Source organism: Ursus arctos, unplaced genomic scaffold (assembly GCF_023065955.2).
Source record: "Ursus arctos isolate Adak ecotype North America unplaced genomic scaffold, UrsArc2.0 scaffold_2, whole genome shotgun sequence".
In the NCBI taxonomy this organism is placed as follows: Eukaryota; Metazoa; Chordata; class Mammalia; order Carnivora; family Ursidae; genus Ursus; species Ursus arctos.
In genome coordinates, this window is record NW_026622874.1 from 66,283,269 (window position 1) to 66,302,780 (window position 19,512).

The following is a 19,512-nucleotide window of genomic DNA, read 5'->3' on the forward strand; positions in this document are numbered from 1 at the left end:
AAGGAAGCCCTCGAGAGAAATGAAAACAGCTGGTGTTTGCAGCATTTTGATGGGAAACAGGACCCAGTGGGGCTGGCGTGAGGTGGGGGCAGCTGAAGGGGAGGAGCCACGCTGGCTGGACCCTGGCTGTTTGGGAGCTGTGTGCAGGGCACGGGATCCAGCTTGCGGAGGCTGGGGTGAAGGCCGACATCCCGTGCGGAGGGGGCTGAGGAATCACAGTCTTGCCCTAGTGTGGACTCTGGTCAAAGCAGGGAGCTTGGCGTGGGCAGTCAGAATGGGATGTGTGAAGACCTTTGGGGTCACTGGGACAGCGTTGTCCGATTACAGTCACTTCTCGTGTGCAGGTCCAGCAGGCTGGCCTTCCAGGTCAGGCTCCACACATGCGGACCCCGCATGGACGGTGCGTGACCAGTAGGATGCGTCTGCCCCTCGGCAGGGGCCGGGCCCTCAGGGAGAGAGCGAGTCCTGCCCTCAGCAGGAGAAGATTCTGTGCCTTGGAAGAATCTGAGCAAAGAAAACCGGGCACTACGATAGTAGAAGCCCCGAGGACCCGTGGGCTCTGCTCACTTCCCACCTCCGTCACCCCTCCCTGTGCCAGCTGGCTTCTCTCTCTCCGCCACGGCTGATGGGCAGCTCGTGTTCTCCCCACAGTCCAGGGGGATCACTTTACAGTGTAGACACAGCCTCCATGCTCCCAGGGCTCTGTCTGCTCTTCGCTGCGGCCCGAGGAGGCCGGACTGTCCAGCACTGCTGGCCGCAGCTTTGCCGGATACCTGGTCCCTTGCTCTTGGAACTTCGGCCACACAGGCTTTCCTCCAGGGCCAAACCTAGGGCATCACCTCACCCGAAGCACCCCTCACCGGGAGCACTCCTCGTCCTGATGCCTGGACGCGGAGCAGTGTCCCCAGTCCAGACCGCGGGAGCTTTCCAGTCTTTAGTCAGGGGAGGGTGAGGAGCAAAGGCTGTTGGCGCATCCCGCCCTGAGACCCTTCTATGAGAGAGGGAGCCAGTGTCACCTCAGGGGTTGGGGCTGCCCATGATGGGGTCAGGCCTCGTGGCTCCTGAGGACCGAGGCAGCCGCTCTGGACGTCCTGGGGCTCTTCACAGGAGGGTCCTCAAGCCGCTCCCCAGGGGGGCTCTGGGTACATGTGCCCGCAGCCACCTGCATGGCACAAATCCTCCTTTCTGGGGAGGGTCTGCGGCCCAAGGGGGTGCCCCGAAGGTCAGCATGGCACCTAGGACAGCGTAGGTGGTGAGAGCCCCATGCCGGCTTGTAAATGGCCCACGTGAAGCCCCCTGCTACGGAGGCACAGGGCCAGATGGACACTGCAACCCTCTCTGCCTGTGCCCCCTGTGCGGGGTGTCAGCTGTCCTCGCCGCTCAGCTGCCAGCATGGGTGCCCACAGGAGTGAGGACGGGAAAGCCCGGTGGCCGTGGGGACTGGGCGTCAGGGGGTGGGCCCCTTTACTGCCTGCCAGCTTCTGCTCCCAGCCTTTCCTCCGCCCAGGACCCAGGACCGACCCACCAGGGGCAGAGGGGCGGAGCGGCCAGCATGGAGCATGACTCAGGGCCCAGCTGTCACCACGGCAACCCCGTCGCCTAGCAATGGCGGTCTCCCAGGAGCGGCTGTCTCCTAGCAATGGGATATTTTCCTGGGCCCTGGCTGGAGCCTGGCAGTTATTTTTAGCTCAGCTGCAAATCAATCTACAGCTGCATTTTTGGCTCCTCCGGAAGATGCAAGGTGTGTTGGGGGTGGATTTCTTGTCAAAGGGAAGAACACATCCCCACGACAGGAACCCTGCTGCCACGTGTCTCCAGATACAGCATCCATATGTGGGCAAGGCCAGGTTCTGCTGGGGGTGAGGGTCAGGGGAATGCGGTGCAGCTGAAGGGGAACCAGAGGAGTGGGCAGACACGACCACGTCCCTCATGGGGTCTCTGGGCAGCCTGGTCACTCCGGCACCCTGGGACTCCCCAGGCCAAGCTGGGTAGGGACAATCCAGGCCAGTGCTCATGGGCACCCTCGGAGCCCATCACTGCGTGGCCCAGGAGCTGGCAGGCTCCGGCACTCCTGGCATTCCGTTGGGGGGCTGTCTCTGCTGTCCCCAGCCCTCAGCCCCACCCCAGGGGTGCAGCACCATGCTCTGGGCCAGCAGGAGCACCGGATTCGGGTGGTCCTGGCTGCAAGGGTCTCGGTGGCCACAGGCTCAGCTGGGGACTCGGGCAGGGCTGGCCTCTGTTTAGGTCACACCCTTCCTTCTCCCTCACTGTTGCTGAAGTGAGAACCGAGGCAGGTCTTATGCAAGTCAAGAAAGACCTTGTCTTCTCTCTTTGGTCCTTCTCACCATTTCAGCCCTGTTCACTGTCCCCTCCAGGCCAAGTCCAAGCTCTCCCATGGGTAATGGTCCTGGGGCTGACCCTGCACTCCTCCCACTGGCCACCTTCCTCGTTCCTGGTCTGCCCCGGGCTCCATCCTGTCCTTGGGACCCTCGCCCTGTTTCTTGGGCCTCAGCCCTTTCCCTGCCCTCATCACCCATCGGATCTGCCCCGCCTTCCTGTTGCCCCCCACCCCCCAGTCCTTGAGCAGCCCAGCACCTGCCTTGGTCATGAGTGCTCCTTCCTTATGCCCCCAGTACTGCGGGCTTCCTGGCAGGTGACCTTTGCCATGTGGGGTCACCCCCTGCTGGAGTATGGGGCTCAGCTGGGATGCTGTTCCTTGCCCCAGCATCAGCTGCAGCCCCAGCCAAGAACTGGGTTTTGGGTGGCAATGGAGAGAGGCCCCTTTTGGAGGGTCAGGACCCTGAAGGGTCTGGAGCTGGGGGCCTGTGAAGGAGCCCCCATACTGAGCATAGACACTGGGGGAGTTGCCTGAGGTCCGGGATGTCATCCACTCACCCATTCGCTCACTGGCACACACACTCCTTGCCCGTGTGTTTACTGAGCACCTGCAGTGCGTCCGGTCGCTGCCGACTGGGGCAGGCCTGGCCTTCTGGGCTCCCTGTCCCGTGGGTAGCAGATGTTGGATGGCTAACGCCACCCAGGTGCTTTGTGGGTGGGGGGCAGCACCTGTGAAGACAGGTGGCCCCTGTCTAGGTTTTCTGTGGGTGACGTTTGGCATTATCATGGACCTTGGGCAAGAGGTCTGGGGAGGGGAAGCCTGGTGGTGAGGAGCTGGCTCAGGGCCATGTGTGTGCCCCTTCCGGACCAGGCCACTGGCCAGGAACCCTTCCCTTGCACCCACAGGCACCCACTCATTCTCTGAGAGTTTGGGGGGGGCGGTGCGCAGCTGACTCCTCGCACTGCCGCCAGAGGGCGCCTGGAGCCTACCGTCTGCCTGAGACCTGGGCAGGGGCTCTGGCCCTCAGGGCCCGGTCAGAAGGTGGGAAGGGGATGTGTGCCCCCTGCCAGGGCAGCCGTGGTGCGGACCCAAGTGCCCTCTTTCCTCCTCCCACTGCCCAGCACAGGCCCTTTCTACCTCTTGCATCTTTACTTGAGTAAAATATGCATCGTCACCATTTTTAAGTAAGAGCCCCGTGGATAAGCGTTTGGTACATTCCCATCGTCGTGCAGCCGGCCCAACTTTCCACCTGAAACTCTGTCTCCATCACACACCCTCTCCCCGGCCCCTGCCCCAGCCCCTGGTGCCCACCACCTACCGTCCGTCTCTAGGAACTTGACGGGGGCCTCGTAGAAGTGGAATCATAAGGTATTTGTCCTTCTGTGTCTGGCTGTTTGGGCTCAGCACAACTCCTTCAAGGTTCATCCGTGCTGTAGGCGGCGTTTGAATCTCCTTCCTTTTTACGTTTTTTCTTATTTTTTGATAGTTCCTTTTTTTTTTTTTTAGACTTTATTTACACAAGAGAGAGCGAGAGCATGAGTGGGGGGAGGGCCAGAGGGAGAGGGAGAAGCAGGCTCCCCGCTGAGCAAGGAGCCCGACACGGGCTCTGTCCCAGGACCCCCAGACCAGGACCTGAGCCAAAGGCAGCCGCTTCACCGACTGAGCCACCCAGGTACTCCTGAATCTCCTTCCTATTTAAGGTGGAATCGTATCCGCTGTTGGACGGACCACATTCTGTGTATCCATTATCTGTCGGTAGACACTGAGGTTGCACCTGCTGCCTTTGGGGTGTTGTGAGGGCTGCGTCTCGCTCTCCTTGCCCAGAGCAAGGGGTCTCTTGTAGCCTGTGGGTGTCTCCCCCCTTCCCCTTGGGGCCACCTCCCTCATCTGTCAGCCATGCCCTTCAGGCTCAGGGGTAGCTGGGGGGCTGGGGTAGGGCGATAGTGGGGTGGTGGGTTCACACCCGTAGGTGGCCGAGAGTCTATGCTGTTTCCTGCAGACCTTGGTTAAAGCTCTCAGAGACCCCACGGGTTGGAGTATGTGGTTGTACTCCTGGCTTTGTGCCTAGGGCCTCTGTGATCTGACCCAGGCGTTTTGCCCTGTTCTGGGCCTTTGCCAGGGCAGTCTGCTCCTCTCCCCTGCCTGGAATTCTCCCCAGTCCCTACCTGGCTGTCTGTTCCCCACCCTCTCTCCTCCTTCCTTGCTACCAGGAAATCTCTGGGCCCCCAAACACTCCCCTCAGCCTCCATGAGTCTTGGCCCCATTTCAGCTTGTTTGGACCTCCTGAGTGCTGATTTTAGGGCTCAGGGCTGTTCTTTGGCTCCTGCTTTTCCATGGTGCCCAGAGGCCTAGCATCTGGCCCCTCATCCCTAGGAATACCGTGCCATCTCTTGGGACGAATCAGCAGAGCCGGGCTGGGGCAGGATGGGGACTGGACACCCAGGGTCCACTCTTGGAAAGGGCCACCTGAGGGGAGCTGCTCTTCCTCCTACCCCCCAGAGAGGTTCCAGTGGGCGTTACTCCCACTCCTATCCCGACCAAGGTCTCGAGGACAAGGGCGCATAGGGGGATACCGGGGTGGGGGTGAGGGGGGCGAGAGGGCAACGCAGAGCCTGGAGCTCGGCCTCCCGGTGCTGAGCGGGTGGAAGGGTGCGCGCGGCTGGCCGGCTGGCCGGCGCCCCGGGTGCTGCAGCCGCCGCCGCCCGCCCGCGCCCTGGCACCCCTTGCGCTCCGGCCGCGCGCCGCTCGGGCCTCCTGGCCACCGCCACCTGCGCAGGCTCCTCGGAGGACCGCTGCAGCTGGAGCGGCAGGTACGAAGCCCCGGAAGGCCGCGCTCTGGGGCTGTGCTGCCCCTCCATGCCCCCGGGGTCCAGAGAACTAGGTGAACGCAGCTGCGGCTGGCTTCGGGGGAGGGTGCGCCGGGCGGGTTGTGCGCCGGGGGAGGACGCGAGCCGCCTGCCTCAGCGCCTCCCGTCCTGTCCTGTCCCCTGAGGCCTGACCCGGGAGCCGGGCGGCGTGGGGAAGCTGTCGCTGGTCTGTTCGGAGGGCGTGATCCAGTGGCTGTACCGGCCAGGGCGCTGCGCCTGTCCCTGGCGGGCTCCGACTCCCGCACGCACTCCGGAATCGCCTGCCTGCGCCCCGCGCGGCCCTTCGCAGGCGCGCAAGTCTTCCCGGAGGGGGCGGGCGGCGCCCGGGAGCTGCTGCTGGCCGAGGGTTTGGGCCCATCGGGGGGCCGATGCGTGCGCTGGGGACCCGTGAGCGCAGGGCCCTCTTCCTGCAGGCCACCTCACACCCCGACAGCGCCGCGTGGCCTCCTTCCGCTTTGAAATGCACGAGGACAGGTTTGCAGAACGGCCTCCACAGGCCCACGGTCTTGGTGCTGATGCTGAGTGATGGGCTCGGTGGGGATGCGTCTGTCATCCCCATTGTACAGAGGGAGAAACCGAGCCATGACTGTGAAGTGGGTTGTTAAAGGTCACACAGCTAGTGAGCACAGGTGGAAGAGACAGAAAGAGGGTGGGCAATCCCTCGGGGTTCAACTTTGGGAAAAGGCTGGCAGGACTCTTGGTCCTTGAGAGGTCGGGGTTGGGGGATGACGGGGGGACAGAATCAAAGCCTCCAGCCAAAGCCGTCCAGGTCTCCTTGACCCATCAGTGACCTCCCTCCCTTCCCCCAGTCCAGTACAACAAAAGTCCTGTGTGTGCCTGGTCACCATGGAGACACGGCCTTGCCTCCCAGGCCCAGCTCTTTAATTTCGTAGCACGTGGAACCTGACCCCACAGGGGAAGGGGGTCTTTCTGTTCTGCCCCAGGTCCTAGGCCAGAGACCCCAAAGCTCACGACAGCCTCCTGCCACCCACCTGGGTTGGGCTGGTGTCTTTGGGCCCAAGGAGGCAGCTCTGGGAATCCATAGGGGTCACCGCATGCCGGTGTGCACCTGTTAAGATGGGTGTCTGAGATGTGCCCCCCGAACACCCACTTCCGGTGTGTGAGCCCTCATGCCTGCACGCTGGGCACAGCCCCTACTCCTATGTCTGTGCATGCATGAGTGTGCAAGGGTCAGGTGCCCACAGGCTCCCTCGGGTCCCCAGTTGCTGTCAGGCCCCGAGGGGAGGGTCTGGTGGCCTGCCCTTTCCCTCCTGCCTCCACCTGGGGGGAGGCCTAGAGTGGTCCAGGAGAGGGCAGGACCTACACTCACCGTCTCCCCTTCATGCCAGCTGCCTGCAGGTCCCTGCAGTGACGTTAAGCTCCTGCTGACGGCGCCATCTCTGGTGAGCATCTCCGCCATGGGGGGAGCCTGGGGTCCTCCCTGCCCTGCGTGCCACTGGCCAGCGTGTCTCCCCACAGTGAACAAGGGAACCATCCACAGGGTTGCCTGTGACACAGAGCTGTGGGAGCGTGTTACTGTGTCCTCCGGCAGACACTGCCGCTGTTCTGGGTGGGGGCGTCGGGGGGCCGGGTGCAGGCTTCCATTCACATCCTGCTCACTGTGGCGTCCGGGCAGCCCCCAGCACCGTCCTCTTCACGGGCTGGAGCCACTTTGGTGAGGCCCGGCTGGGCTGTGCACCTCACTTCCAGGACTTCAGCCGTGCTGTGCTGCTGCCCTCGCCAACCACCTCGGCCCCTGGGAGGTGGCCCTGGACTGAGGGGCCTGGGAGAGGGCACTGAGGGGGGGGCTGATCGAGGGTAGTGGGAAGGGGTTGCCTCCAGGCGGGACCCGCTGTTTCCAAGGTAAGAGTGATAACCCATAAGAACGCCGATTTCCTCGGCCGCGCAGACAGAAGGTCCATGCCTGAACTGGCCCCTCCGTCATCTGAGCCCCCCCAGCCCTGAGGACTGCCCCGATTTCTGCTTCAGAGTGGGACACTGAGGCTCAGGGCCGTGGTGCCTGGTCTAAGGCCACCCAGCTCGCGAGTGGGAGAGTGGGCCCAGCCCATGCCTCGGGGAGGAGCTGCTGCTTGGCTTGCGGGGAAACGGGGACCCTCCCCTCCACGTGAGCCTCCACGCCGCTGCTCACACCTTGAATGCCAGGTCTTCTGTAACTCAGTGAAAGTGGAAAAGGGCTGTAACTCCCAAGGTCTGAGGTGGGCGGGGTCCCTTGGGGGGGCAGACACCGCTCCTAGCCTGTGAGGGAACGGGGTGCCATTGGGCAGGGTGCTGGACTTCTTGCTGTAGTGCGCTGGGAGCCCAGCCGTCATCCTGGTCCCACCCCACCCTCCGGGAAGAATGGGCCCCTCTGTCCGGAGGGCCCTGAGATGTGCAGAGCATCCCGACATGGCTCAAAGCCTCCGGGGAGTGGGATCTCCCCCGTCGGGTTGGGCATGTTGCCCATTTCTGGAGGGGCAGGGCCATATAATGGGGTCTCTAAGGACCGATTCCCGCCACTGGCCCTATTGTTGCTGCCTCCACCGTCCTCCTCAGCCTCAGACACACAAATGGCCAGTGCAGTTTGGGACAAAGCCCGGGACCCTGAGGCTGAATGCCCCTGGGGTGCGGGGGCACGCTGACTCTGCTCACCCCAACCCCCCAATTCCCAAGAGAGCCGAAGCTCAGGTTGTAGTGGGGGGATGCGTGGGCTGATGGGCTGAGCCCTAGAAGCAGCTTCCCATCCTTACCGGTCAGTCTACCCTGAGGAAGGGGCTGACGGTGAGGGTGGAGGCCAGAGGCTGTGTCATCTGTCAGGCAGGAATTGAGGTTAGGAGAGGGACAAGTCAGTGCAGGGCCCAGTCGCAGGGCCCCTTCCTCCAGATTCGGCTGACAATTATGGGTAAGGGAGGTAGGCTCCTGTGGGTGTCTGCCCACCTGCCCCTCCTGAGGTTCACCGCTGCTCCCTTCTTCCCTAACTCCCAATCGTAGGGTGCTCTGTGCTCGGGAACTAGACCTCTCCTCCACGCCGTTAGTATCCTTTCACTGGAGAGCTGGACCAGCCTGTGGCTTTAAAAACCATCAGGCTGCGGATGACCCTACATTAGGATCTCCAGCCTGGACCTCTTCCCTGGACTGCGGACGGTTGTCTCCCCATCTGCCCCCTTTCCCTCTCCAAGGAGTATCTTAGCAAAGAGCAGAGAAGGCGGAGATGAATGTATGCGCCTCATCCTCCTTCCGTCGGGAGGTTTTCGCACTGTCCAGACAGGCCCCAAGGACGGCTTCCTCTCCAGGGCCAAGCAGCACCCTTACCCTTGGTGTCTGTCCTGACTTTCTGGTCAGCTCTCCACAGCCTTTCGTTAGAAGGAGGCCCCTGGCCACACCAGGGGTCACTGTGGACTGCCTCTCGGACCACCTGTCTAAAAAAACGCGGGGGGGGGCACCTGGGTGGCACAACGGTTAAGCGTCTGCCTTCGGCTCAGGGCGTGATCCTGGCGTTCTGGGATCGAGCCCCACATCAGGCTCTTCCGCTATGAGCCTGCTTCTTCCTCTCCCACTCCCCCTGCTTGTGTTCCCTCTCTCACTGGCTGTCTCTATCTCTGTCGAATAAATAAATAAAATCTTTAAAAAAAATTAAAATAAAATAAAAATAAAAAAACGCGGGGCAGCTGCTCTGGGGTGGGCTCTCGGTTGGACATCGGTCTCGACGCACCTGACTCAGGAAGTGCCCGAGCCTCCCATGCACGCACCCTCCCCGGAGGAAGTGCTAGCTTTGCAACCAGTACTCTGTTCATAAGTGCAGAAAGGGCAGTTGTGGGTGTGGCTAACAGGGCCAAAGGAGCCCCCATGGTACTCCAAGACATGCCTCAAAGTCCTGGGCCAGGGCTTCATGCCTGCCCTGGGGGGAGGGGCCAAGGGGAAGCAGTGCGTGTGAGCATGTACGTGGGGGCCTTGGGCTACGGGAGCTGGCCCAGGGGCACCCCCGGGCGCGGGCACTCACACAGCTGCCCAGTGTCCAAAGGCTAAGGACCAGAGCGCCAGATGTGAACATGAGTGTTGCGGGCTGGGCACTGGGGAATCAGGTTAGGTGCGTTCGTTCAGTCAACAAGCTTTTATTGTCTGCCAGGCGCTCGTCTAGGCCCCGCGATAACACAGGAACAAAAGACACGGAGCGGGGTGCTGTAAGCACCCGCCCAGCCTAGAGCCTAATAAACAACCTTTTTTTCTGGGGAGGGCCCCATGACAGCCCCAAAGGAGACAGAATGCTGTGAGCTAGGTGGGGCCACCCCACTTCCCCAGTGCTCAGGTCTTGGGAGCAGAGCACTGGGGTCCCCTGCCACCCAGGGACCCCCATCTTTCAGGGCTGGTGGCAGCTGGGGCCAAGTGCAGGCAGGCATGTGGGGGCCGTCTGTACTTGGGGGTGGGGGCGGTGGTTTCTGGCATGTTTATATGGTCTGATGCCGAGGCTCTTGACCGGGGCGGTGGATGGGTCCAAGTCCCTAACATTCAGGAGACACCTGGCCTCAGGGTGGAATGAGGACACCTGGCCCTGCTACCGGACCCAGGCTCTGCCCCCACCCCCCACTTGCTTCTCTCACCCCCAGGCTTTGGCAGGTCACCCCTCGAATCTCAAATTTTTGGACACTTTTTGGAGAAGGAAGGTAGTCTCCCAGTCTTGGGGCTCTTCCTCGCACCCCTGTGGCTGGGCCAGCTTCCCTCCTACCACACTCATAGAGAGCCAACATCAGCCCGCTACCCGTCCTCGTCCCTGCCGCTGAGAGGAGCTCGCAACTTCCTCAGACCCCGGCGCACCCTGCACTCCCCGTGCATTCGAGCGACGGGACGGTGTCCTCCCTGCACCTGTCACTGGTGCGGCTGGCCTTCGGGGCGCCCTGGGGCGGACACACAGCTCGCCGGGACCCTCCCCGGGGCAGCGTGCGGCCTCGTCGCCGCCCCACCTCCCGGAGCCCCTCCCCCCGAGCTCCACGGCCGCCCCCGGGCTCCGTGGGGACCGCAGGGTCCGCGGGAACCGTCGTCGGGGGGACCTGCCGCCCCGTGGCGGCTCCCCTTCCCTGCAGCCGCAGCACCCCGTTTCCCTGCAGCGTCTAGCCCTCTCTGAGGTCGGCGGCTGTGTCGCGTCTCCCTGCGCGGGTTCTTGTGGTCCGCCAGGTCCCCGTGCCAGAGCTCCCCCCGGGCGCGGACTGCTCGAGCGGGACCGGTGGGGCCAGGCTCCGCGGCCCGGAACGCGCGGGAAGGGCCCCGGGACGGGCCGGAACGCCAGTGGTAGGCCGCTTCCGGCGCCCTTCCGAGGCCTCCGCCCCGCCACTTCCGGTGTCGTCTCCAGGAGCCCGGCGGACGCGGCGCCGCAGGGTCTCGGACCCGGTCCCCGGAGGGACGTGGGGGCGGGACGAGCCTGAGGCGCGCGCCCCGCGGCCATGGAGCAGGACGACCCGGGCGAGGCACTGGCGGAGCTGCGCGAGCGGCGGCTGGGCGCGCCGGAGCTGCTGCAGGCGGCGGTGGGCTCAGGCCTGGCGGCCTACGCCGTGTGGGCGCTGCTGCTGCAGCCCGGCTTCCGCCGAGTGCCGCTGCGGCTGCAGGTGCGGGGCGGGGGCGCGCGGGGACGGGCTGCAGGTGGGGCGGGACGCCCGCGCCCAGAGAGGAGGCTCCAGAGGCCGGCCCCGCGCCCCCTCCCCTCCCCGCCGTGGGACTCGGGTTTGGGGACTCAGCCCCGCCTGCCTCCTTGCCCAGGTGCCCTACGTCGGTGCGAGTGAGCGGCAGGTGGAGCACGTGTTGTCGCTACTGCGAGGCCGTCCTGGAAAGATGGTGGACCTGGGCTCTGGAGATGGCAGGATTGTAAGGAGTGCGTGCAGGGGGGGCCCCTCTCACCAGCTCACCTCCCCACCTTCTGGTGCCCACAGTCTTCTGTGCCCGCAGGTGCTGGCCGCCTACAGGTGTGGTCTCCGCCCGGCTGTGGGCTACGAGCTGAACCCGTGGCTAGTGGGGCTGGCTCGGCTGCATGCCTGGAGGGCGGGCTGTGCCGGCAGCGTCTGCTACCGCCGTGAGGACCTCTGGAAGGTAACCCAGGGAGTCCCGCAGCCCCTCAGACCCCACACCTGATCTCCACACTTCCAGTGCTGGGTTGGCCACCATGCTGACAACCCTAGGTTCCCTGCCACCTGCGTGGGCTGGGGCCAGGACTTGGAAGCCACAATGACCCCATGCCCACCAGACCTCCTCCTTGGCTGGGGCGCTACTCCTTGCTGGGGGGACCTCTTCTTGCAGGTGAATCTGAGGGACTGCCACAACGTGTCTGTGTTCCTGGCCCCTAGCGTGGTAGGTCTGGGGTCTGCTAGCTGAGGGGAGGCTCAGGCCATCCTCCTTGTATGTGCTGGGCCTGGGGGAGATGCACATGGTGGCCTGCTCCATCCTGCGCACCCTACCCTCTTGCTCTTTCCCACAGCTCCCGCTGCTAGAAGACAAGCTGCAGGCAGAGCTGCCTGAAGGGGCCCGAGTGGTGTCGGGGCGCTTCCCCCTCCCCACTTGGCAGCCTGTGGCTGTGATGGGTGAGGGTGTGGACCGTGTCTGGGCCTATGATGTCCATAGTGGTGGGTCAGCTGCTCAGGCTTCCCCAGGACCCAGTTCCACCTCAGTCCCTGGGGCCCCCAGTTCTCAGGCCAGCTGATCATTTGGACACAATAAAGACTCGGTGGACTCCATCCTCACTCTTGTTGGGTGGAGGGCTGGGTGGAATCCCCCCCCCCCCCCACAAGGGGATGCTGTCAGGAGGCCTCCATGCTGGCTGTGAAGGGTTCTGCTCTGAGTCTGACGACTGGCTAGCGGCTTCGGGTCTTTGGGTGCTGGGGCTTGATTGGAGGTGTGGCCCCTGCTTTCCAGGCGTCCTCTGTACCCGCGAGCTTCCTGAGCCTCAGGATCTCCTGTTTGTACCTGCTCAGAGGGCTCAGGATTAGTCACCTGCCTGACTGCACAAGCCCTTCTCTGTTGCCTGGGACTGAGGCCCTCGGGTCACACCCAGCCCACCTGCCGAGGTGCTGGTCCACATACTCCTGCAGCTCAGAAAGTTGCTCCTCAGCCATCATGGCCCGTACCAGTAGCTGCGCCCGCTCGCGTTCCAGCTCCGCCTGGCATGGGGAGGGCCTAAGCTGTGAGGCCGGACAAAGTGTAAGAAGGGGCCCCCAGCCAGGCCTTACCTATTACCTGGGTGCCACGGGAGAAGTCTTGGAGCTTCTGGTGGATCTGGGCCCAGGATGCAGCTTCCTGGCACCTGCGAGGAGAGGGAGGGACAGGTCTGAGGGCCAGCATTAGGCCAGGTGTTGACCAATCACGCTGCTCAAGTTGGGGCACCTAGATCCCTCACTTGCCTGCTGAGAGCAAGGTCAAGACAGCACAGGCCCACCTGTCCACCATGGGCTCTGCTTGGGCCTTTGAGCCAACAGTACATGGTGGCAGGGCAGCCCAGGCCCAGGGGGCCCGCTGGCCGCTCACAGAGGGCTAAGCCACAAGGCCAGACAGTGACCAGTGCTGTACGGATGTTGATGGAGGGCCTTCCCCCATTCTAGGGATTTATTTCTCAAAACCCTGGGAGTTGGGCTGACACAAGCCCCTGCCCATCGCACAGTTAGGAACATGGAGGTCCAGAAGCAAGGGCTGTGAAAGTCACCAGGCAGTCTGCCCCTGTCCTTTCCCCGGGCCAGGGTCTCTGCTGGCTGTTCACCATACCTCTTCATCCTGAGGTCCCTTGGGTCTCACTGAACTGTCCCTTCCTCAGGGGATCTCCCTGACCCTCCCATTCAAGATTAGCCCCTCTCCTATCAGGGCCCCACTTCACCCAGGCACTTGACTTTCTGTGATTATTGATGTCTCCTATACAGACGGAAACCCAAGGCACAGATGGGCCACCTTGTTCATCACTGCAACCAAAAAACCCACCCAGGGCTTCGAGTTGGGGGAATAAATGAATGACCGCCCTGCAGGTCCCCCGCCACCCACCCAGGGTACTCACTGTGGCTCTGATGTGCCCCCCTGGGAGGCTTCACTGGGTCCCTTCTGTAGGAACAAGAGCAGCGCATGAGCCTGGTGGGCCGTGGTAGGGGTTGTCTGTTGGCTGAGTGAGGCAAGCTGCTCAGGGAGTGGGTCTTTACTGAGCCTGTGATGGGCCTGGGGTATGTTCTGGGGTGCTGTGCTTCAAGGCCAGTGTAGGGCAGCAGGGAGAGCTCACCTGGGCCAGGAGCTTCTGGAGCTTCGTCTCCAGCCTGGCCCGGTCCTCTCCTGGGTGGCCAAGTTCGGTGACCAGGTGCAGAGGCAGTGGCTCCAGGTCTGAGGTGGCTGCATCAGAAGTAGCTTTGGGGGTCCCGGGTGCCCCGATGGAGTCTGCCAGCACCTGCTGCACACTAAGGCACATGCCAAGTCACATAGGGCCACCTCACCCCAGGTGCCCGATCAGAGAGGGGCCCACCTGTGGGCGGCCCGCAGCTCCTCATGTCTGCGGCTCAGATCGGCCAGGCGCTTGCGGTAGGCACGAGCAGCCCGGGCCAACTGCTGCTCACGGCTGCGGTGCGCGGCCCGGATGTCCTCCAGAGTGGTCTCCAGGAATGTCCGGAGGGCTGCGGCTGCCGGCTGCGGGCCGGCGCCGGTCGGAAACTCCTGGAGAGGATGGGGCGGGGCTGGGGGTGGGGCCAGGGCTGAGGAGGGCGGGGCTTGCTGGGAGCACACTGCTTCCCACAATCCTCTCTGCGGAGCGGATCGGGCAGTGCAGCCGGCGGGGCCCACGAGGTCTCCCTGAAGCAGTCCTGCACACCCAGGCTAGGCTTGGACTCCCCAGGGCGCGCGGCCGCCCCCCCACCGCAGGGCCACCCCACCCAGTGCTCACGGCCACAGCTCGGGCACATCGCTGCAACCGGATGGCGTACTCTTCGTTCATCTTCTTGAGCTGCAGCTGCAGCTGGGCGTTCTCTGCCTCAGCCTGGCGGAGCTGGCCTTGGCAGGCAGACAACACCTGGAGGTGGAGGCGGACGTTTGCTGACTGTGCCACACCTCCTACTAGATCTCAGAGTGGGTAGGGCTGGGCCTCACCACGGCTTGTGCAGCTAGTCGCTGCCCGGCTGTCCTGGCTTCCTCTCGGGCTCCCTGCAGCTGCAAGCCCAGGTCTGCCCTGCGGACATGCGTGAGAAGCTCAGCTGAGCCAGGGTGGGGGACTCCCTCTGCTCTTGGGAAGAGCCACTCTGAGCCTGGCGTGGTACTGGATCCTCCCCGTCCCAAGTGCGGCAGCCACTCACACACGGGCCTCCAGTGCCTGCTCCCGGGCCTCGTGCTGCTCCAGCACTCGCTTCCATCCTCCCGGCAGCTGCGGGTACACAAGCCCTGGGTTCCTGGCACTGCCCCACACCACCCTGGGCTGGGAGGAATCTGGACAGGTCTCCAGGCTAGGTGGCTGCACACTCACGCTGTTCCCTGGTTTCTGCTGTTCATCTTTAGGGGTCGGGAAGTCCTCAGGCGGTGCCTGTATGGGAGAGCCGGTCCCAGCCTCACTGTGCCTCCGCTGCACCCCTGTTGGACTCCCACCCAGCCAGGCCCTCCATGCACTCGTGGTGACCTGGGGTTTATGGTGGATGGAGTGTCCCTGCTCACGGGCCTTGTGCTGGAGCCCCCGTGCCAGCTCCTGGCGGTGCCCCAGGCCAGCCTCTGGGGGGGCTGCGCAATCTCCATGCAGCTCCAGCTCCAGCACCCGGCTCTCCAGCCGGAGAACCTGCAGGGTGACCAGAGTAGGTCAGCATCATCTGGGTCCCTACAGGGACACGCACACGGGAGACATGGGGACTCACAGACACTGCATGAGTGTGCACAATCACAGGGGTGTACCTGGACCCCTCACAGCACTGGTCCTAGGTAGGCACCCTCCCCCGCGTGCTTAGGCTGGCACACGTGGGCACGTACCAGCACCCACCTCACTCTTCAGCTCAAAGAGTTCAGCCTCATGCTGCTCCTGTAGGTGATGAGTTGTGATCTGCAGGTCCACCAACTCCTTGGAGATCTGTGGGTGGCCAGGTAAGCGGTGGTGCCTTTGGGACCCTCCCTCTTGCTAGCTAGCACCCTAGGGCCCCCACACCCACCTGCAGCCGCTGCTCCTCACTCAGCTCTAGATCCAAGGGAAGCTCTGTCTTGAGGCTGGTTGTCCAGCCCTCCACTTGTGGCAGAACCTGGGGAGGCATCACCCCCCATCCCCCAGTTGGGTCTCAGGTTTGGGCGGTGGCCTCCACTCCCAAGGAGCCACCAGCCACGCACTCCCCCCTCCCAATACCCCCTCCACACACAGCCTGCCTGAGCTAGGGCAGTTTCTCCTGGCTTCCGAGGGGATAGGGAGGACCCCCGACCCCATGGCAGAAGCAGAAGTGTCCTGGAGGGACTCACATTCCCAATGGCCCCAGGTGGGGGCCCTGGCCTGGGGCCTGTGGCTGCCGCATGCTCCATAGGCAGAAGGAACCCTGGCTTCCCCAAGTGCAGGGCCGCCTTGCCTCCTGGCCTGTTGCTGCAACATGGTGCCTTGTGTTGCCAAGGCCTCTGTTGGTCCCCTGCTGGTCCCCGGAGTCTCTGGGGCCCCACCCCTGAGGGTAGTCAGGGAGGGGGACTCTTAGCTCATTCCGTCTACGGATACCCGGCCTTTCTGGTTTCTGTGTTCTCATCTGCGAACTGCAGACTGGCGCCGCAGCATTTAGCCTGGGCACCGATGGAACGAGGAGTTCATGAGCAAGCCCAGCACAGAAGGGAGCGGCCGCGGCTGTTACTGCTGTCCTCACGCAGGGTGCCGTGCCCCGCCATGGGGGTTCACACAGTAGGCGCCTTCTGTGTGGCGCTGGGATGGGCAGGTGAGCAACCTGCAGATTCGCCGTCCCCAGCCTGGGGGAATGGGCCGCAGACGTTCCAGTCAGGGGTCTGGGGGCTCAGGAGGACGGGCTTAGCCCGGGCGCCAGGAGGGCTTCGCGGAGGCGGCGCCGCAGCGCTTGGCGCTGCGGACGCGGACGTGCGTGAGGCCCCCGTCGGGCACGCGCGCGCCCCCGCACGCGCACGTTTGCTTCCTGTGCCCGGGCACGGGCCGTTGGCGGCGGACGGGCCGAGCGCCGCGCTGCGTTCAGACCCCGTGGCCAGCGCCTGAGGCCCGTCTCTGTCCGGCCATCTTTCAGGCGGTCGGCGCAGTAGTCTGGCGCAGCCCCTGCGGGTAAGGAAACGGTTCGGGGCCGGTGTCGCGCCGCGGCGGGGTGTGTACCTGGGGGGCGGAGCGTGGCCGGAGAGGGGCGTGGCCTAGGCGCGACCCCGGAGTGGCTTGGGGGGCGTGGTTCAAGGGGAAGGCAGGGCCGGCGGCGCGGGAGGGGCGGGGCCCGGGCGGTTGCGTCGTCGCGAGGGGCGGGGCCTGCGCGTCAAGCGGGCGGTGTCGTCGTGGGGGCGGGGCCTCCGCGGCGGCTGCTGGCGGCGGCGGCCGCGTCGCTGTCCCTGGGTGCTGGCGTCCGTACTGGCCGGCCCGGCTTGAGCTTGGGGCGTGGGCTTCCGCACCGGTCCTCCAGGAAGTCCGCGGAGCAGCGAGCGGGCTCCCTCTCTGGCCCCCAAAGTGTGTAGAGCTGAGCCCTCCCTCGCACAGCCCTGCCTTGGTCTGGAGAGGGAACCCCCCGCCCTGAAGAAGAGGTTCGGAAGCCTGGGGGGCCTCTCGAGGAGAAGACGCGGGGTGCCTGAGCTCTGCGACCATGAAGGTCAAGGTCATCCCTGTGCTCGAGGATAACTACATGTACCTGGTCATCGAGGAGCACACGCGGGAGGCTGTGGCCGTGGACGTGGCCGTGCCCAAGAGGGTGAGGGCAACCTGTGGGCGGCGGGGAGGGCCACTGGGGTCCCCCGACCGCCGTGGTTGGAATAGCCCTTGCCCCTGTTCTCTGATTTCTGGGTACTTGGCGATTGCCGTTGCGCGATATCTTGGGTCTGCCCCGAAGTTAGGACTTGACCTCCGTTTCGCCCTCGCTGGTGCCTAACTGTTGTCGTTCGCCCTGGGCGCTCAGTTATTGTCTGCTGCGTCTCCCCTACCCCCACGGCCCCTGGCCCGCCTGGGACTTTGTGTACATCACACCTGACGCCCTAGCGGGGGGCGGGGGCGGGGGGCGGCCAGCTGACCCTTCCAAATCTACCTAACACCCGTCCCTTTCAGCTGCTGGAGATCGTGGGCCGGGAGGGGGTATCACTGACCACCGTGCTGACCACCCACCACCACTGGTGAGCGCGGTCGGGGCGGGCCGAGGCGCGAGGGCATCGCCCCTGACCCACCCCGACCCTGGCGTGATCCTGCTTCCGCCCGTCCGCAGGGACCACGCGCGGGGCAACGCGGAACTGGCGCGGCTGCGGCCGGGGCTGGCCGTGCTGGGCGCGGACGAGCGCATCTGCGCGCTGACCCGCAGGCTGGTGCACGGCGAGGAGCTGCGGGTGAGCGCGCGCCCGGGAGGGCGGGGAATCGCCCTGGGCCCTCCCGCCTCACCAGCCGCCCGCCCCTCTGCCGCAGTTTGGGGCCATCCACGTGCGCTGTCTCCTGACGCCGGGCCACACCTCCGGCCACATGAGCTACTTCCTGTGGGAAGAGGAGTGTCCGGATCCGCCCGCGGTGTTCTCGGGTACTGGCTGCCCCGCCCGACCAGCCCCGCCTCCCTCTGACCCTGCCCCACCTTCTCTGACCGCCGGTCCTCCCCAGGGGATGCGCTGTCGGTGGCTGGTTGTGGCTTGCGCCTGGAGAGCACAGCTCAGCAGATGTATGAGAGCCTGACGGAGACCTTGGGCAGCCTGCCCCCGGAGACGGTGAGCGGCCATCCCTTCCCCTCCGGCAGGGTCCAGCTGCCCTCCACGACCTGCACGCCCTGTCTCTGACTTGTGCCACGGGGGTGCGGAATGAACACTCATCAGCCGAGAAGCCAAGGCAGACCAGGCATGGGGTGCTGGGGTCCAGAGAGAGGCCAGGCTAGCCTGGGTGAGTGCCTCACCGCATCTCTGCCTGTGGCAGCACTGTGCATCCCCTGAATGCCTCCTCTCTCCAGAAGGTGTTCTGTGGCCACGAACACACGCTGGGCAACCTTGAGTTTGCACAGAAAGTGGAGCCCAGCAATGACCACGTGAGAGCCAAGCTGTCATGGGCCAAGGTGCGGCCACTCCTCCCTCTCTCCTCCTAGAGGTTTCGAGGGTGGATGAAGGTTGGAACAGGGGCACTGCAGGGGGGAGTTAGACATAACCGGACCTGGCTTAGCCCCGGCTCCACCACTGATAGGCTCCTTCTGGGGAGGAGAGGGGTGGGTGGCTTTGGATAGGGGCCCAGGTAGCTGGTAGGATTGGCTCAGGGGTGGCTGCCCTCAAGGGCTAGATGGGGCGAGGCAGCCCTTCTTCTGCTCCTGCCCCCTAGGAAGGGGCAGGGCTGAGTGGAGCCAAGTTGTCTGGGGCTGTCAAGACAAGGCTGTGACAAGGGCCTCTGGTCATTCCAGAAGAGGGATGAGGACGACATGCCCACAGTGCCTTCCACCCTGTGCGAAGAGCTCCTCTACAACCCCTTCCTAAGGGTGGCGTGAGTACTGGTTGGCATTCCAGGCCTTCTTGTGGGGGCCCCGTGCCCACCCCAGGGGCTGCACCCCAGAGCAGGATGCCTTGTGGCTGATCTGCTGTGTTTTGGTCCTCCTTGGCTGTCATCTGGGCACTGCAGGAAGTGCCAGGGGACTGGTAACTGGGCTGGCACCAGGGAGTGGCTGCTCTTTTAAGTGTCCTCTGCCAGCACCCCCTGGCCTTTCCCCAGCATACTCCCCACGGCATTCCCTCTCCCCACAGAGAAGAGCCTGTGCGCAAGTTCACGGGGAAGGCGGCCCCAGCTGAGGTCCTGGAGGCACTCTGCAAGGAGCGGGCGAGCTTCCAGCGGGCGGCTGAGCCGCTGCAGCCGCAGGCCCGGGCTCTCCTGGCACTGCAGTGGGGGCTCCTGGGCACACCTCGACAGAAGTGAGCCCCAAGTGGACCCGCTGTGGGGCCAGGCAGCACATCTCTCCTTCAACCCTCGGCCAATTGAGCCCACAGGAGGATTGCCTCTGGAACCTTCCATGGCCCTGCCCAGCTGGCTGTCCAGCCTTGGAGGGTGGGCACCCTGGCACTGGACATGCGAGGCTCCTCTCTGAGGTGCACGTGAGCCCCGAGGCCTGGGTGTTTGGGAAGCAGTGTGCTGGGGTGCACAGGGCTTTGGAACTTTGAATAAAGCTGTGAAAGGGTGCTTTCTTGATGCTGGTGGATACTCTT

General features: G+C 64.3%; 4 protein-coding genes across 9 annotated transcripts; 3 read left to right on the forward strand and 1 right to left on the reverse strand.

Moving 5' to 3' along the window:
• Window positions 1-1,605: 1,605 nt before the first annotated feature.
• METRN (meteorin, glial cell differentiation regulator) lies at window positions 1,606-6,983 on the forward strand. The gene is given in 8 exon segments (XM_026485059.2): window positions 1,606-1,741; window positions 5,031-5,144; window positions 5,331-5,399; window positions 5,402-5,590; window positions 5,593-5,634; window positions 5,637-5,714; window positions 6,842-6,928; window positions 6,931-6,983. Coding segments are annotated over 8 exon segments (768 nt in total).
• Window positions 6,984-10,509: 3,526 nt separating this feature from the next.
• Window positions 10,510-13,472, forward strand: ANTKMT (adenine nucleotide translocase lysine methyltransferase). 3 transcript variants are annotated; one of them, XR_008960412.1, is made up of 6 exons: window positions 10,510-10,799; window positions 10,951-11,055; window positions 11,137-11,277; window positions 11,485-11,535; window positions 11,663-12,381; window positions 13,092-13,472. XR_008960412.1 is itself a non-coding variant. In XM_026485528.3 (5 exons), exons 1-5 carry the CDS (start codon window positions 10,638-10,640, stop codon window positions 11,882-11,884), a joined length of 681 nt encoding a protein of 226 aa, XP_026341313.1. In that variant the 5' UTR covers window positions 10,510-10,637; the 3' UTR covers window positions 11,885-13,472. The 3 variants fall into 3 exon arrangements, 2 of the variants coding, with proteins under 2 accessions (XP_026341313.1, XP_026341314.1); XM_026485528.3 differs by having other exon boundaries at window positions 11,663-13,472; XM_026485529.3 differs by lacking the exon at window positions 11,485-11,535 and having other exon boundaries at window positions 11,663-13,472.
• CCDC78 (coiled-coil domain containing 78) lies at window positions 11,915-15,752 on the reverse strand. Of its 2 annotated transcripts, XM_057315207.1 has the most exons (13): window positions 15,628-15,752; window positions 15,330-15,416; window positions 15,164-15,250; window positions 14,813-14,965; window positions 14,496-14,719; window positions 14,293-14,371; window positions 14,090-14,215; window positions 13,676-13,863; window positions 13,439-13,610; window positions 13,223-13,266; window positions 12,418-12,484; window positions 12,241-12,341; window positions 11,915-12,147 (listed from the first exon to the last, which is right to left on the reverse strand). In XM_057315207.1, the coding sequence occupies exons 1-13, from the start codon at window positions 15,685-15,687 to the stop codon at window positions 12,036-12,038; spliced, it is 1,500 nt and encodes a 499-aa protein (XP_057171190.1). In that variant the 5' UTR covers window positions 15,688-15,752; the 3' UTR covers window positions 11,915-12,035. The 2 variants fall into 2 exon arrangements, with proteins under 2 accessions (XP_057171190.1, XP_057171189.1); XM_057315206.1 differs by having other exon boundaries at window positions 14,496-14,965.
• HAGHL (hydroxyacylglutathione hydrolase like) lies at window positions 13,944-19,493 on the forward strand. Of its 3 annotated transcripts, XM_026485526.4 has the most exons (11): window positions 13,944-15,264; window positions 15,913-16,082; window positions 16,398-16,432; window positions 16,850-17,057; window positions 17,408-17,472; window positions 17,562-17,679; window positions 17,756-17,864; window positions 17,942-18,045; window positions 18,282-18,383; window positions 18,720-18,799; window positions 19,057-19,493. In XM_026485526.4, exons 4-11 carry the CDS (start codon window positions 16,953-16,955, stop codon window positions 19,223-19,225), a joined length of 852 nt encoding a protein of 283 aa, XP_026341311.1. In that variant the 5' UTR covers window positions 13,944-15,264; window positions 15,913-16,082; window positions 16,398-16,432; window positions 16,850-16,952; the 3' UTR covers window positions 19,226-19,493. The 3 variants fall into 3 exon arrangements, with proteins under 3 accessions (XP_026341311.1, XP_057171191.1, XP_026341312.1); XM_057315208.1 differs by lacking the exons at window positions 13,944-15,264; window positions 16,398-16,432 and having other exon boundaries at window positions 15,856-16,082; XM_026485527.4 differs by lacking the exons at window positions 13,944-15,264; window positions 15,913-16,082; window positions 16,398-16,432 and having other exon boundaries at window positions 16,651-17,057; window positions 18,285-18,383.
• Window positions 19,494-19,512: the final 19 nt, after the last annotated feature.